The sequence below is a fragment of the Leopardus geoffroyi genome, chromosome B4 (genome assembly GCF_018350155.1).
Source record: "Leopardus geoffroyi isolate Oge1 chromosome B4, O.geoffroyi_Oge1_pat1.0, whole genome shotgun sequence".
Lineage (NCBI taxonomy): Eukaryota > Metazoa > Chordata > Mammalia > Carnivora > Felidae > Leopardus > Leopardus geoffroyi.
Genome location: NC_059341.1, coordinates 23,325,173 through 23,342,231, shown reverse-complemented (window position 1 = coordinate 23,342,231; position 17,059 = coordinate 23,325,173). Strand labels below are relative to the sequence as shown.

General features: G+C 37.8%; 1 protein-coding gene across 1 annotated transcript in view; it reads right to left on the bottom strand.

The window, feature by feature from the left end:
- Positions 1-17,059, bottom strand: part of GPR158 (G protein-coupled receptor 158) — a 426,697-nt gene that overhangs the window by 387,013 nt on the left and 22,625 nt on the right. The window contains exon 2 of the mRNA XM_045462585.1: positions 2,393-2,498. Coding sequence (XP_045318541.1) covers positions 2,393-2,498 — 106 coding nt within the window. The remainder of the gene's footprint in view (positions 1-2,392; positions 2,499-17,059) is intronic.

Genomic DNA, 17,059 nt, shown 5'->3' with positions numbered 1-17,059 from the left:
GTCCACAGAGGCCGGTGCAATTCAGACTACCCACCAAGGACCTCATGGGCCAGGACACCAACATCTCCCACTCTCCATTCTAGCACCTGAGCAGGGGAGAGGGTGAAGAGAGCCAGAGTCTAAGTCAAAATATGCATTTTGTACATTCAGTGTTTGTCGATACTATTTTTGATCATTAAGCCTCTTTCTACCACATTTTCAAATGAAATTCATAGAACTGTCCATTGTTTTATAGGACATGTTTTCCCAGTTTTTCCTATAGGAATCTAGTAAATACAATGCTCCCATATATAATGGGAGTTACACATTGCAACCTAATCTTTCTTAACCAGAACAGAGGATAATATTTTATCTTGAAATAACTTATTTGAAAGCTTTAAAAAGACACAACACCCAGAAAATTAATAATCTTGGCGCAATGAAAATAAATCAACCTTCCAAAAGAAGAAAAAAGTTCTTCCAATATAACCATCTAGTCAAACAGAAGTGCCAGAAGGAAAAAACAAACAAACAAACAAAAAACTATACCAAGATTATTGGAGGCAAGCAGCAACTGTAACAAACTGAAAAGTAAATACCTCCTTGTTTGTAGACAGACTACTTATTTGAACCATCCAGGAACACCACTGAAACAAGGCTATACAGAAATGAGCCCATAGCCACACTACAACATCCATGCAGAAAAAAATTCCACCCTGGCTGAAAGACAAAGCTAAATAGCTATATGCTATTGGCATGGAGATAATAATCAAGCTAAAGGTGTTCACTGACCAGTGATTGAGATTCCTATCTTTAGAAATGCCAGAATGAATCCAAAGGGAAGTGGAAACTCAGAAAAGTTCAAAAATCATGAGAAGAGAGAAAGGAAGCAAAAAGAGGACCCTAACTTCTATGAATTGGTAAGACCAACACCTTTCACTTACATAATTTGAGTCCCAATTTGGGGGTGAGGGGAGAGAAGGAAGTGAGGGCTGTGTGGAGGGTTGGCTATGTGAAGATGTACAGAAATGTGGGAGGGGGTATGGGAATACGCAGGAATGTACAGAGGATACTAAGGAAGTAGGAGTCACAGGGATATGGCAGGGATATGTGACGGATTTAGAGGGAGGTGAGGAGTTATGAGGATTTCTTGGGGTTTTAGTGGGTGGGAGGGTTGAGAGATATTGTGGTAGGGAGTATGGGGATCGGAGGAGGTATAGTATAGGTAGTGGGGATGTGTGAAACCGTGGAAGATTATTTGGGGAGTGGCGGGGTATGAGGGTATGGGAGTACATGGGTTGTATATGGCAGGATATGGGAAGGCTGCACATGGGAAGCATGCAATGGGCATATGTACATGCATGTACACCAGTGTACATGCCTGTGCACTTTTTTCTCTGTATAATGGCACAAATAAGCAATCACTGATAGTATCCTTCTGCTTTAAAATTTCTTACCTTAAAATTAGACTACGTATTGAACCTGAAACTAATATAACACTGTATATTAACTCTACTGAAACTAAAACAAAATTAAAATTAAAAAATAAAGATCATGTAAGAAGGTAAAAAATGCACTACATAAAATCATCTTCACAAGAGCAAAAATCAAAATTGAAAATTTAAATTACTACATTTATAGCAATATCCCCTGTATTTTAAATAAGTTAAGCTGACTCTCCTCACAAATTCATGGACTCAAAGGTAGGACAGCCCAAGTATTCGTTTAAGATCAGGAATTTTATTGTACAGCTGTTTCCAGTATTTGGCGACCTGAGAGATAGATACTGAAAATGAAATCAGGATGTCATTGCATTTCTTCTCTGAAACTACAAAAGACAAATAACAGTCTTATTTCCACATGTATGATCTCTAGGCCTATTCTTTACCAACCAGGGTCCTATGAAATCGAGCACAGATAGGAGCTGCAAACTGGAAAAACATACACAAGTATACATGTTTCATATCCAGGTCCCTGTATAGTTTTCTCCTTGTTCTCAAAAATTGCCCTGCCATACTTTATTGCTTTCCTACCAGATGGCAGCATGTCTGAATGTATAGCTTCTACGTTTCAACAATCATCACACTGCATAAAAATGTGCATAATCTGGTTGACCCCTCCTGGGATTTCTCACTTCATGGCTATTTTAATTGGAGCCCCATTCTGAAGAAGAGGGTCAGACTTTAAAGCAAAACTTCAGACATATTTTTAGCTTCAGCCAAATGAACAGTTATTCTGCACAACATTTTTTACCCCTCTTCCAGTTCATTTGGCAACATTCAGAACTGCATAGGAGATTTTTCTTTCCCAGTAAGATGTCTCCTGTTCACTTACCCATACAAATACAATATAATTCAAAAGTTATACATTTCCGAGCTTCTGATTTCAGAGGACTTTATCTTCATGTTCTTACCTCTGAATTGTTAAGGTGACATTTGTGAGTTCCTGAAAACCAGCCATCACTTGAACATTGGTCAATGTCCACTTTCTGAAGATTTATGTCAACTTTCATAACACCCCTTAAAAACAGAGAAAGATAAGAACAAATTAATCTGAGTCTTTACAATTTCTACCGCTGTGCTCCATCCCAGAAATCAGACAAATCAATATAAGAGTGCACTAAAAATTTTCACATCGCCCACTCACATCCAACTAAAGTGTACCAAGTGAAGATAGGCACACAGTACAACAGAAAAAAACAAGTATTAGTTTTACTTAAGTCCCAAAGGCATGGACCCTGTATTGTTCACTGTTTTCAACTCCCCATATAATGCCTGGCCCATAGAGGTGCTCAATAAATATTCAGTTGATTGACTGAATTCCTGACAGTTTTGCTCTGGACATGGTAGCAAAGTTGACTCTAAAATAACAACTGCCCCCCAGTACCCCTTCTATTAAAGTAAACCAAAACAAGGCCTTCATCTCATTTCTTTCTATTCCTATTTCCCAATGCAGGGCCAGGGATAGGGAGATGGGGAGGGGAGGATAGCATCTCTTTCCTCTGATATTCCACCACAAAGACTCTAAGCAGCTCTTCAGGTCTCCCAGTGCTCCAAACCAGAGATTTGCACCATCTACAGAAGTGCTGATTAGCAATTTTCTTCTCTTAACTCTGGAAACAAAAACACTGCATTTCACTTAGCCATTTGAGAAAAATCACTAAGAAAGAGAGCTCACAAATTCAGAGCCAAGAGCAAAACTGCAAAGAAAGCTCTAATTTTATCTAAAATTTTTCCATTTTCTCCAACCAATCTTCTTACATTTTCATTTTGCTAAGATCCCTCTCTTCTATTTTTCACTACCATGAGCACTACTAGCAGCAGAAACATTTTTTCCTACAGTGAACTGTCACCACCTGCACTTCATTTAAATAAATATTCTATGTTCTGGGCCTTAAAGCTCAAAGCTTTGTAATGTCATTTCTCACAAACTTGAGCAAAGCAAAAACACATTTTCAAGGTCTCTTGTTCCCAATTTAAACTATTTTCATTATGACATTATTAAATATGTACAAATATCAAGTTAGGCTCAAACTCTTCGTATCATAGTTCTTGTACCTACAAAAATACCCACAAAATTATGAAATAAATGCAAACAAAACTATAAATTCAACAAAATTTAAATTTAAAATATTAATTTAAAAACACCAATGAATACACTTGGCCAAACTAAATAGAATAGAATAGATATAGGTATAGAATATATATATATATATATATATGGAATATAGATAGATATAGAATATAGAATATTCTATTCTATCACCTATTCTATCACCTATTATGATTCATTTCTCTCTTTTCTCCCTTTAAACTATTGTGAAATCTTCCCACAAAGCAGTTTAATGTCATTTGGGCTTAATTTGGGGTGAATAAGTCACTTATGTTTTGTAAGGCTGCCTCTGATCTTTCCTTATTTACCTGAAACAAACTACTACACTAAGTAGCGCTAACATGGTCCAAAGAGATAGAAAACAGAGACACCAAACCCTCTGGCTAGTATTTCGTTATCGAGATAACCCAGAACATGTGTAAATTAATTTTTCAGAGGATCACTGAAATGAAAACCCAAAAATTATCATAGAAAACTTACAAATCCTTCACAGAAACAAACTTCAATTTGCAAAAGACACAATTTGCAAGCTTGTGGACCATAATTCTATAAAACAAATGGCTGTTCGTGTGATAAATTAATGAATTCCCAGGCAACCTAATGCCTTAGCCAGTTTCCTCCCTTGCTCTTTCAACAAATACTTATTTCTGGTATGAACACACCACTATGAGAGATGCCACGGAGGTGAACCACATAGGCCCAAATATAATAATGTCAGAATGTTTAATGGAGAAAAGATGGTAAATTCTGGGGGATCTGGGAAGTTATCATTTGGGGTATACAAGGTATTCCATTAAAATTTGTTCATTTTCTGATTGCCTTACTTGCAGGACTTTCACTAGAACTATGTTCCACATAGCTCATGCCAATCATGCTGGCCCACTGCAAGCTCCACTTCATGCTCTTTGAAAAACAATACATTCATTTTTTTCAACCATTCAATAAGTATGTCGAGGCTTACTTTGGGCCAAAACTGTTCTTGGCTTTTGAAATGCAACAGAAAGGAGGGGGGAAAAAGTCCCTGCCTTCATGGAGCTTCACTGTAGTGTGGGTCATACTACAAAGTAAAAAGTGCGATTCCAAAAAAAGAAAAAGAAAAACTTCCAGCAAGTCAGTGGAATGATTAGGTTTTTGATTTTGTTTTTTTTAAAGAGTGGACAGGAGACTTCTAATTCAACCAGTGACTCAAGGTATAATTACAGCAGGTTCATACCACACTCTCCATTACCAGTCAACGTCAATGACACAAAATATCCCCCTGAGCTACTACTGTCTAGTATATTTTGGTATTCTGCCACAAATGGCTTATTTGGAATACATCTGTAAGTAGTAAACTAATAAAAACTATACATTTTTATTTGTTCCACATCTGTCAGGAATAACGAGGTCAGGTTTTCCTCAACTATCTGACTACACTGATTTTAGTTACAAAATAGTGCACATCTTCCCACTCAGGAACATTGGCCACTTTAAGATTCCGGGAGGCTGCAATTACTCTGGTCCCTTCAAAGGGAAACTGGCTTAAGAAATAGGGATCTTAATCACTGAGAGTTTTCCCTCTTAATTCTAGGTTCATATGCAAGAACCAAAAGTCACCGCAGACCGTAAACAGCTCACGAAGCTTTCTGGGGTTTGTGCAAAACCACCAAAGGTAATGAGTCGTGCGTTTACCAGCTGGGAATTCAGTGCTGACTCATCTTCATTAGCGCCGCTGTGCTGCCTTGGTGCCTGGAGACCTACAAAGCCCTCGGGGAGGTGCCGTTGACTTCCTGCAGGGGAAGTGGAAGTTTGGGGGACTAGGTGGGAAAAGAACGCTCGCTGGGTGGGAAAAGGTATCCTGCCGAAAACCACGCAGAGGCAAAACCACCCACTAGCTACCCTGAGCCCACAGCGGGTGGGCCGGGTAAGAGCCCAGCAGCCCCTGAGCGGTGCGTCCCCCAAGCGCATGCCTCCTGGGGGCGGAAGTGCTGCTCCCACATCCGGTGAGCGGGTGCCTCTGGGAAGCTCTGGGATTGTGTAAGTGGCTGCAGTTCCCTGGTGTGGGGTCTGGAAAGCAAGGGCCAAAAAAGCCAGGCGAGTGGCCTCCAGAGAAGAAAATATTGTAAATTAATCTCCCAACACCTGGGTGTTTAGCTGAGCTGCAGACCAGCATTTTTCTCTACCTGACACCTGAAATGCCACAAGCCTAAAATGGGATTCGTCCTCCACCCAAATTTGCAGTTGCCCCCATGTTCTTTTTCCATGAATGGCTTCCATCCTTCCAATTATCCGAGTCGATAATCTGTTGTGAAACCCCCAAATCAAAACAATTACCAAGTTCCCTAGATTGTACTGTCTGAATGCTTCTTGCATCTTAACCCTTCCCCTCCTTTTCTGCTACCACTGCCTTGGTTCAGGTCTTCATCTCTCACAAGGCTAAAAACATTTTACAATAGCTTACTGATTTGGTCCTACCTCGTATTGCTCCAGGTAAAGATACTGGTTTGTAGGTGCTGATGTTTATTTTATTTAGGGTCCTTCTTTAAGAAACACGTGGAAAATCATGAACACATGTATCACAATATGACCTTTGGCCCCATATCTTTGTGTTTTAACTGCTGGGTGGGTAGCAAGATCATTACCAGAAGCTATTTGTATACCAGGATGGCTAGCAATAACTTAGCTATATGTAAATGTAACTACAAACTGCTTTAATATAGATAAATAATCCTGAACTTCCCCTTAGCTGGTTTCCAAAATGCCCACAGCCTAGGGAAAATGTAATAGAAGCAAGTTACAGTAGTAAGAGACCCTTGCAGTTAAAATATCCTCCTTTTAAAAATTTTACAGAAAACGGTTGACCACAAAACTCATTGCTAGTGCTCATTCCAGGACATTAGAAGGTTTCCACACAAGCAAAGGGCACTAGAGCTTAAGCATCACACTGTGCTGTCCTTGCAATCTTTGAAATATGTCAATCTGGGGCACCTGGGTGGCTCAGTAGTTTAGCCACGACTTCAGCTCAGGTCATGATCTTCCTGTTCACGTGTTTAAGCCCCGTGTTGGGCTCTGTGCTGACAGCTCCTAGCCTGGAGCCTGCTTTGGATTCTGTCTCTTCCTCTCTCTCTCTCTGCCCCTCCCCCATTCACGCTGTCTCTCTGTCTCTCTCAAAAATAAATATTTTTAAGAAGTAAAAAAAAATTAACAATATGTCAATCTGATCCTAACAATTCCCTGCTTAAAATCAATTATTTCCCACTGTCCTAAAGAATAAAATCCAAGCTCTTCGGTATAACATTATATTCAGGCCCCTGCTACTATTAATGTTTCCATCCACTCTTCTGAATACATTCTTTGTTTCAGACAATTCACAACTATATGTGGGTCCTTAAAAATTCATGTTGTCTCAGAAAGCCATTCTTTTATACATGTCTTTATACCTGAAGTCCCTTTGCCTAAACTATGCTCTACCTATCATAACTCCTACTTGACTCCTTTCTAAAGCCTTCCATGAACTCCAAATCTGATTTAGAAGCTACTTCCCCTCTCTCTCTCTCTCTCTCAAAAAAAAAAAAAATTAATTAAAAAATTTTTAACTCTCTCTCAAAATTAAATAAACATTAAAAATATTTTAAGAAAAAAAACAAAAAACAGGGATGCCTGGCTGGCTCAGTCGTTTTAGTGTCTGACTTCGGCTCAGGTCATAATCTCACAATTCTTGAGTTCCAGCCCCACATCGGACTCTGCTGACAGCTCAGAGCCTGGAGCCTGCTTCAGATTCTATGTCTCCCTCTCTCTTTGCTCCTCCCCTGCTCATGCTCTGTCTCTCTCTCTCTCTCTCAAAAATAAATAAACATTAAAAAAAAATTTTTTTAGAAGCTACTTCTCTCTTCTCCCCATAATACACTGTGGTTACCTTCTTCATATTTTAATGATGTTTTTCCCACCAGACTAAAATTTCCATAGTCCATACCTTTGTAATATTTCCCCTAAGTCCTGTGTGTGTGTGTGTGTGTGTGTGTGTGTGTGTACATACCACATCTTTATCCATTCATCAGTCAGTGGACATTTGGGTTCTTTCCATAATTTGGCTATTGTTGATAATGCTGCTATAAACATTAGTATTTCTGTATTCTTTGGGTAAATACATAAAAAAGAATGAAATCTTGCCATTTGCTACAACAACATGGATGGAGCTAGAGAGTATTAGGCTAAGCAAAATAAGTCAGTCAGAGACTTCACTCATATGTGGAATTTAAGAAACAATTTCACTCGTATGTGGAATTTAAGAAACGAAATAAACAAACATGAGGGGAAACAAAGAGGAAAACCAAGAAACAGACTCTTAACTATAGACAACAAATTGATGTTTACCACAGGGGACATGTGTGGGGGAATGGGTTAAATAAGTGATGGGGATTAAGGAGGGCACCTGTTGTGATGAGCATTGGGTGTTGTATGTAAGTGTTGAAGCACTAAATTCTATACCTGAAACCAATATTACACTGTATATTAACTAACCGGAACGTAAATGAAAACTTAAAAAGAAATTTCCCCTGTCTCCTAAATCAGCCCACCCCAAATATTAACCTTGAAGAAACTGCAGATGCTAGAAAGAAGCCAGAAGTAGTAACAATGATGCCCTCCCCGCAAAGAGAATACCCAAGCAAACTGAAAACTATAATGAACTACTATGGGTGAATGGACGGAAAGAAAGACTGGATAGGTTGAAGGAAAGTTTTTAAATTCTGCTTTTGCTTCCTCCTCTAGTACCTTGGACAATAATTTCCTGCTCCATTACTACCAAAAAATTGACACCAACAGCCCATATAGTCAATATTGATGGGAGTACAGGGAAGAAGTTCTGCCAAAAAAGATGTTACAGATGCTGGTAGACCAGCTGCCATCAGTCGTCTATCCTAACAACCAGAACAAAATCTGGTGGCTAGAAGTGGGTTGCTGACATAACAAAAACCTAAAACATGTGGCTCTGGCTTTAGCATCAGGCAGCGGCAGAAGCTGGAAGGCTTTCAAAGAGATGGCTAATAAAAGCGGGAATATGTGGCTAAGTCTTTTAAGACTTTGAAGACATTGTGTTTTAAGACAATGAGGAAAATGGTATCGGAGCAGAGGAAAAAGGAACTGTTGGTACATAGTATGTGGAAAGTTTGGCAACACTGTCACCTGTGAACAACTGAACTTGTAGATCTACCTAAGGAAGTTTCTAGGCCAAATGCAGAAAGTACTACCTGGGGTTTTTTTGGCTATGATAGATACAAAAAGAAAAACATGGACTAAAGGAGGAACTGCTTAGTTTTGGTTTGGGCTTTTAAAAGTTTGTAATTGTGGTAAAATATACATAACACAAAATTTACCCTCTTAACATCTTAAAAGTGTGCCGTTCAGTAGTGTTAAATCCATTTGTATTGTTGTGCAACCAATCTCTAGAACTCTTTTCATCTTGCAAAATTACAACTCTCTACCCTTTAAACAATAATTTTCATTCCCTGCTCTGCCTAACTCCTAGAGTAAAACCATTATTCTTTTTTTATATCCCTAAGAATTTGACTACTCTGGGTACCCCATACAGTTGGAATCAGACAGTGTTTGTCTTTTTGTGGCTGGCTTATTTCACTCAGTTTAATGTACTCAGGGCTCATCCGCGTTGTAGCAGGTTTCAGAATTTCCTTTCTTTTTACATTTATTTATTTTTGAGAGACAGAGAGAGAAGAGCACAAGTGGGGGAGGGACAGAGATAGAAGGAGACATAGAATCCAAAGCAGGCTCCAGGCTCTGAACTGTCAGCACAGAGCCCTATGCGGGGCTTGAACTCACAAACTGTGAGATCATGACCTGAGCAGAAGCTGGATGCTCAAACGACTGAGCCACCCAGGCGCCCCTCCTTCCTTTTCAATGGAAGAGTATTACAGTGTGTTTATACACTGTGTTTTGTTTATTCATTCATTTGTTGATAGACACTGAGTTGTTTCCACTTTTTTGGTTGTGAATAATGCCTCTATGGAGCTATTTAGTTTTTGAGTAAAATTTAGAAAAAATATCAGAGAGCCAGAATTGGGGGGGGGGGGGGGCGGGGGGAAATATTGCAAAAATCTCTTCTAGCAAAAGATTCTTGGAATATTAAATGGCTTCAGAGCAAAGAACCACTTTAGGGGGGCATCTGTAAAATCCTTCATTAAGACGTCAGAAAGATGTAAGGCGGTGTTTCATAGAACCTTTCAGCTAGACTAAAGGACTCCAAATGGTCTTCCAGGTATGCCTCATAGACACTCTCTGTTAAGCAATAGGGATTCTAAGATTTTTAAGGCTTTATTGCACAATAGCCACAGGGCCCAAGATAGAAAATTGCCTATCTTAAAAAGATTTAAAAATCTGGCTTCTGTCTAATAGAGTGAGACCCAGTAAGATTCATAGAAAACCCAGAACATTCTTCAATGAATAGCATAAGTAGGAGTACTGTCATTCTAAATTAAAAAGAAAAGAAACAGTACAAAATAAAGATACTTCCTCCTCCCCACACTTCCGTGGACAAGAAGGAAGCCAAGAAAGCCATTCAGTTGGAAACTTAGTCAATTTCTTAGGGAAGAGGAAGGATGGTTCAGAGGACAGAATCAAGAGCTCAGAGGTAAAGGCTGAACCTTCAGAGAACTATTCCCAGGGAGCAGGGTAATCAAGGAATTGGTGATATGCGTTGAAGTGGATTTCAAAATTGCCACGATCTAGTAGCTGCTATGTGTAACCTGTTCCCCTGTTTTTTTTTAACTGGAGTGTTATTGTAGTTGTGCTATCCCTTACCATCATCATATAGTAAGGGAGGATAATGGGAAAAGGAGACAGATAATATTTCTTTATAGGTCTTCAGATTCAGAGGTAGTATACTTGAGGGACCATACACATGAAGACTCATGCTCATCTAGACTTCATTCAAATGGCTTAATCCTGACTTTAAGACAATACCACAATGAGATGAGACTTTGGGAGTGAGGGGTGTGAAGGGGGTAAGTATATTCTGCGTATAGGAAGCCTAGCTATCCTGAAATTATCCTGCCATGAGGAAATACAAGATGCCAGGTGAAGTGAATATGGAAAGAGAGTGTACCAAGAAGTTCCCATACATACACCAGCTACTTGAAACATTTCAGCCCAGTTGTCAGATGTGTCTTAGAAGTGGATCCTCCAGCCCCAGCCACTCCAACTGATACCACATACATCAGAAACAGACCACCCAGCCAAGTCCTTCCCAAATTTGTGACCCACAGAACTGTGAAAAAAATATTTGTTTTATACCCCTAGGTTTTACAATACATTTCTTATGCAGAAATAGGTAACTGGAAGATCTAACGAATATAGATGTCTTATATTGGTAAAAGGAACAGTAGATTAAGAAGATATAGCCATCAAGAACATATGTGCACCTGAGTGTGTATGCACATATGTGTGTATTTTTATGAACAACGTATATAACTTAAGGGAGAAATAAATTGTTCAACAATTGTAATCAGAAATTTTCACATACCTCTATGAGAAACTGATAGGTCAAACAAAAAGCAGCAATGTTAGCAAGTATCTAAATATTATAATTAGTAGAGTTAAGCTGTTAGGCATCTATAGAACTCTTTGCATGACAGATAATTCACTTTCTGTTTTAACATTCACAAAATATTTACCAAATATTTATCGAAAATAAACCAGAGATTATATTTCAAAGGGAACCTCAAATTCCAAAGGACCAGTGTCTTATACATTATAACTTTATGTCCTTGAATCATAATGCATGAAATTATGAATTACATGTCTTAAAAGGCTACCTTTAACGCATTTCATATGTTTGAAAAATAAAAGCAAATTACTAAAGAACCCTTAGTTTTAAAGATAAATTAATAAATACTCAGTATTGAGTAGCAATGAAAACACTACAGATAAAGAAACTGTGGAACATAGATAAAAATAAAACTGGGGGCACCTGGGTGGCTCAGTCAGTTAAGCGTCCAACTTTGGCTCAGGTCATGATCTCACACTTTGTGAATTCAAGCCCCGCATTGGGCTCTGTGCTGACAGCTCAGAGCCTGGAGCCTGCTTCAGATTCTGTCTCTGTCTCTCTGCCCCTCCCCTACTCGCTCTCTGTCTCTCTGTCTCTCTCTCAAATATAAAAAATAAAACATTTTTTAAAAAAAAGTTTTTTAAAAAAAAGCCTGGGTGGCTCAGTCAGTTGAGCGTCCGACTTTGGCTCAGGTCATGATCTCACAGTTCGTGGGTTCGTGCCCCGCATCAGGCTCTGTGCTGATCTCTTGCTCAGATCCTGGAGCCTGCTTCGGATTCTGTGTCTCCTCTCTCTCTACCCCTCCCCTGCTCTCTCTCTCTCTCTCTCTCTCTCTCAAAAATAAATACATGTAAAAAAATTTTTTTTAAATGTTAAAAAAATAAAAATAAAAAATAAAACTGGAAGGAAATTTTGTTGCTTTAAATACTATACACTTATAAGGAAACAAGATTTTTTTAAAAATCTAAATATTTAATTCAAGAAGGTGGAAGTCAGCCAAATTTGGAGCTATTTCAGCAAAAAAATAAAAATGACAATATTGGATTCAACCCCCAAAATCAATATCTATAAGTCCATGCTGAAATAAGTGATCAAATTAAAAAGTGAGGAAAAAGGGAAAACTCTGTTTCAAAAGAATTCCAATCCATAAATTTAGAAAGAATTAGGGAAATAGAAAATCATCATTGGAATACCACATAAACAATTGTTGCAGGCAAGACCTACTGATAAATCCTAAAATTAGTGGGAAAAACTTTAAAAGGAAACAGTATATTTGAATAACTTCAGAGCATCTCCCCCCAAACATTCATTACTATCTTGGTATTAATGTGTACCCAAAGTTCTTTGATACTACTCTCTCCATGAACAGGAAACTACTTCACCTCTCCTTGGTGGGCTTAATTTAGTAACTCACTTAAAAAAAGGGGAAAATAGTAACTTTAGCATAGAGAAAGCTGGCAAACTATGTGTCTTCACATGGTCTCCACATTAACCAAGTGATCAAGGCTAACATCACCTATACTAAAACATATTGGTATTATGTATTCTGTGATATGATACAATGAGAAAGACAGTTTCTGTCTATTGTATTCTTCTCCAAAGTCCATAATGTCAGTCCAATCATGACAAACCATCAGACAAATCCAAACTGAAAGACACTGAACAACATACCATGCCAGCACTCTTTAAAAGTGTCAACAAACGGTTCATAACATGAGAAGTATCTTTAAAGGACAAGAAAAGACCCAGAAATTATCACAGATTGGAGGAAACTAGGGAAACATGACAACTAAATGGTATGTTAGTTTGCTAAGGCTACTATAACAAAGTACCACAGATTGGGTGGCTTAAACAACAGAAATTTATTTTCTCATAATTCTGAAGTCTAGAAGTCCAAGATCAAGGTGTCAGCAGGGTTGGTTTCTTCTGAGGCCTCTCTCTTTGTCTTGTAGATAACCATCTTCTCTCTGTATCTTCATGTGGTCTTCCCTTTTTGCATGCCTGTCTCCTAATTTCTTCTTCTTATAAGGAGACCAGTCATATTGGATTAAGGCCCATCCTAATGACCTCATTTTAACTTAATTACCTAAAGAGGTAACAGACAAGGATCTTGTCTCTAAATACAGTCACATTATGAGGCATGGGGGTATTAGGACAATCAAGATATGAGTTTTTGGGAAACACAATTCAGCCTATAACATATGGTATCCTGTTTTGGATCCTGGAAGAGAAATGGGACATTAGTGGAAAAACTGAGGAAATCTGATTAAGATATGTAGTTTAATTAATAGTGTTGTACTAACATTACTTTCTTAGTTTTGATAATTTTGCCCTGGTTACATAGATGTTAACGTTATCGGAAGTTGAGTGAAGGGTATGTGGGAACTGTCTATACGATCTTTTCTAATCTTCTTAAAGTCTAAAATTATCTCAAAATAGTTAAAACTTTTCAGTTATTAAAAAAAACTAAAGTTCTTTAAAAAGATAAGAGATTCAAGTGTTTAAAAGAAAATATGCAAATAAAAAGTAGGCAAATGAAAAATAAAAGGAATGTTTTAAAAAACTGTTATGATTAATGATTCTCTAATAAACTTTTAAAAACTAGAGTTAATGGACAAAGGACACATTGGTAGAAAATATAACATGGCAAACTTGCCCCAAGAAGGAGTATAAAACTTAATAGGACAATAAGCATAAAAAATTGAAATCTTTCACTTCTCAGAAAAGCTTCAGGCGTCTATGTTTTGTCTATGAGTTCTACCAAACTTTTAAGGAACAGTTCTTATATCTTTACAAGATATAACAAATTAAAAGTATAACAAATTAAAATATAACAAATACAATGCATTTTATGTGATTTTGATTCCAAAACACATGAGAATAATACCATATATATATATATATATATATATATATGTGTGTGTGTGTGTGTGTGTGTATATGTGTATATATATATATATATATATATATATATATCCATTTTAACTAAATGTAGATCCAAGAATCCTAAAGGAAATATTGGCTAAACAAATGTTAAAATATCTTAAAATAATTATACATCATGATCCATTGGAGTATATCTCAAGAATGAAAGGATGTTTTAACATCAGAAAACGTATCAGTGAGGTGAGATTACAGCAGAATAAGTGGACCATAGACTTGCCTCATCCCATGAAGGCAACTAGGTAACTATCAGATCACCCTAAATATCCCAGAGATTGACCTGAAGACTGGCAGAGCAAACTCCACAACTAAAGGTAGAAGAGGCCACATTGAAGAAGGTAGGAAGTATGGAGATGGGGTTTGGGAGAGAAGCAGATTGTGGCTGCTGCAATGGGGATGGAGTGGTCTTGGAGAAGGATGAGAGACAGACTAGCACACGGGGGAGTGAATGGCAAAACGAATCCTCATAGCAATTGGCTTAGAAAGAGGGAGAGCCTAAATTTCATGACTTCTGGCAACGAGGAGGTGTTTAAAGCCTAGAGTTTTAAAGGTTAGCAGGCTTGGCTGCTTTAAAAATCTTTAAAGGTTATAGAGCTTGGAGGGCACTGCTCTATACATCTATACAAGGAAGTCAAACAACCCATGGACACACAGCATGGGAAGAGTAACCTGAAGAGTGCCTGGGGCACAAGTGTGGGGAGGTTATTTGTTCATCTCAGAGTGAAACCTAGAGAGACAGTATTCATGGAGAGACCCCTCCAGGAGCAAAATAATTGGCTGGTGTCATTTCCCTCCTTTGCCCCTCCATATAAGCACAGGACCAGCCACCAGTGAGAACTAGTACAGCTCTGACACTACTTAAATTGCTCATACCAAGCCCTTTCCCATCATGCTCCAATGATACTGCCGTTCCCAATCATGCTTGCTTTCATCCCAGTGCAGCGGAACTTCTCCCTCAGAGCAGCCCAGATCCCTGCAAACACCGCAACTCCCATTGTGGGAGTTTTGCAGAGCCTCAGTTACTGTGGCAGTGGCAACAGTCTCATTTCACAAACATACCAGAGCACACCTAGTTAAAACATGCTACATTCAGGCCAGGAACCAAACACTGCCCACAACAGGCAAAGATAGCCTCTGTAGACAACTGGACTGAAGGATAAAGGTAGGAAACAAAATGTAGAAATGAATACTTCTGTAAAAAAATCAGTCAAGGAACTCACAAAATAAAAGGATATATGTTATTAAAATATACACATAAAGCATGGGGAGGGGACAAGAAAATAATTGATTCAAAATTAAGTGAACATCACCTTAATATAGATTGTTATATGCAGAAGAGGCTTTATATAAACCTACTGGTACTGATATATCAAAAACCACTAAAAAATATGCAAAGAATAAAGAAATCCAAATATATCAGTAAAGGAAATCAGCAAACCATGAAAGAGAGAAAGACAAGAAAGGATCAGAGAAAATCTTCAGAAACGACTACAAAATAAACAATAAAATTATAATAAATGCGTATCTATCAATAATTACTTTGAATATAAATGGACTGAACATTCCAATCAAAAAACATAGGGTGAGAGAATGGATAAAATAACAAGGCCCATCTATGTGTTGCCTATAAGAGACATTTTCAGCCTAAAGCCATCTGCAGGTTGAAAGTGAGTAGATGGAGAAATAAGTATCATGCAAATGAATATCAAAAAAAGCTAGAATAACAATACTTCTATCAGATGAAACAGACTTTAAAACAAAGATTATAACAAGAGACAAAGAAAGACACTATATAATAATAAAGGGGACAACCCAACAAGAAGATATAACAATTGTAAATATTCATGCCAACATAGAAGCACCCAAATACATAAAACAGTTAATAACAAATATAAAGGAACTAATCGATAATATTACAATGATAGTAGGGGACTTCAATACCCCACTTATATCAATGGAGAGATCATCTAAACAGAAAATCAATAAGGAAGCAATGGCTTTGAATGACACACTGGACCAGATAGATTTAACAGATATGTTCAGAACATTACATCCTAAGACAACAGGATACACATTCTCTTCAAATGCATGAAGAACATTCTCCAGAATAGATCACATATTAGCCCTGACAAATCAAAAAAATCGAAGTCAGGGGCGCCTGGGTGGCGCAGTCGGTTAAGCGTCCGACTTCAGCCAGGTCACGATCTCGCGGTCCGTGAGTTCGAGCCCCGCGTCGGGCTCTGGGCTGATGGCTCAGAGCCTGGAGCCTGTTTCCGATTCTGTGTCTCCCTCTCTCTCTGCCCCTCCCCCGTTCATGCTCTGTCTCTGTCCCAAAAATAAATTTAAAAAAAAGTTGAAAAAAAAATTAAAAAAAAAAAATCGAAGTCATACCATGTGTCTTTTCTGACCACAATGCTATGAAACTAGAAGTCAACCACAAGAAAAAATCTGGAAAGACCACAAATACGTGGAGGTTAAATAATATGCTGCTACACAATGAATAGGTCAACCAGGAAATAAAAGAAGACATTAAAAAGTACATGGAAACAAATGAAAGTGAAAACACAATGGTCCAAAACCTTTGGGATGCAGCAAAAGCAGTTCTAAAAAAGTTCATAGCAATATAGGTCTACCTCAAACAATAAAAATCAAGCAATAAAAATCTCAAATAAACAACCTAACTTTACACCTAAAGGATCTAGAAAAAGAACAACAAAGAACTCTTTACCATCAGAAGGAAGGAAATGATAAAGATTAGAGAAGAAATAAATGATATAGAAACTAAAAAATTAAGTTATAAAGTAGAACAGATTAATGAAACCAGGAGCTGGTTCTTTGAAAAAAATCAGTAAAATTGACACCTCTAGCCAGACTTATCAAGAAAAAAAGAGGAAAGATTCAAACACAATCACAAACAAGAGAGGAGAAATAACAACCAACATCACAGAAATATAAGAGAATATTATGAAAAAATATATGCCAACAAAT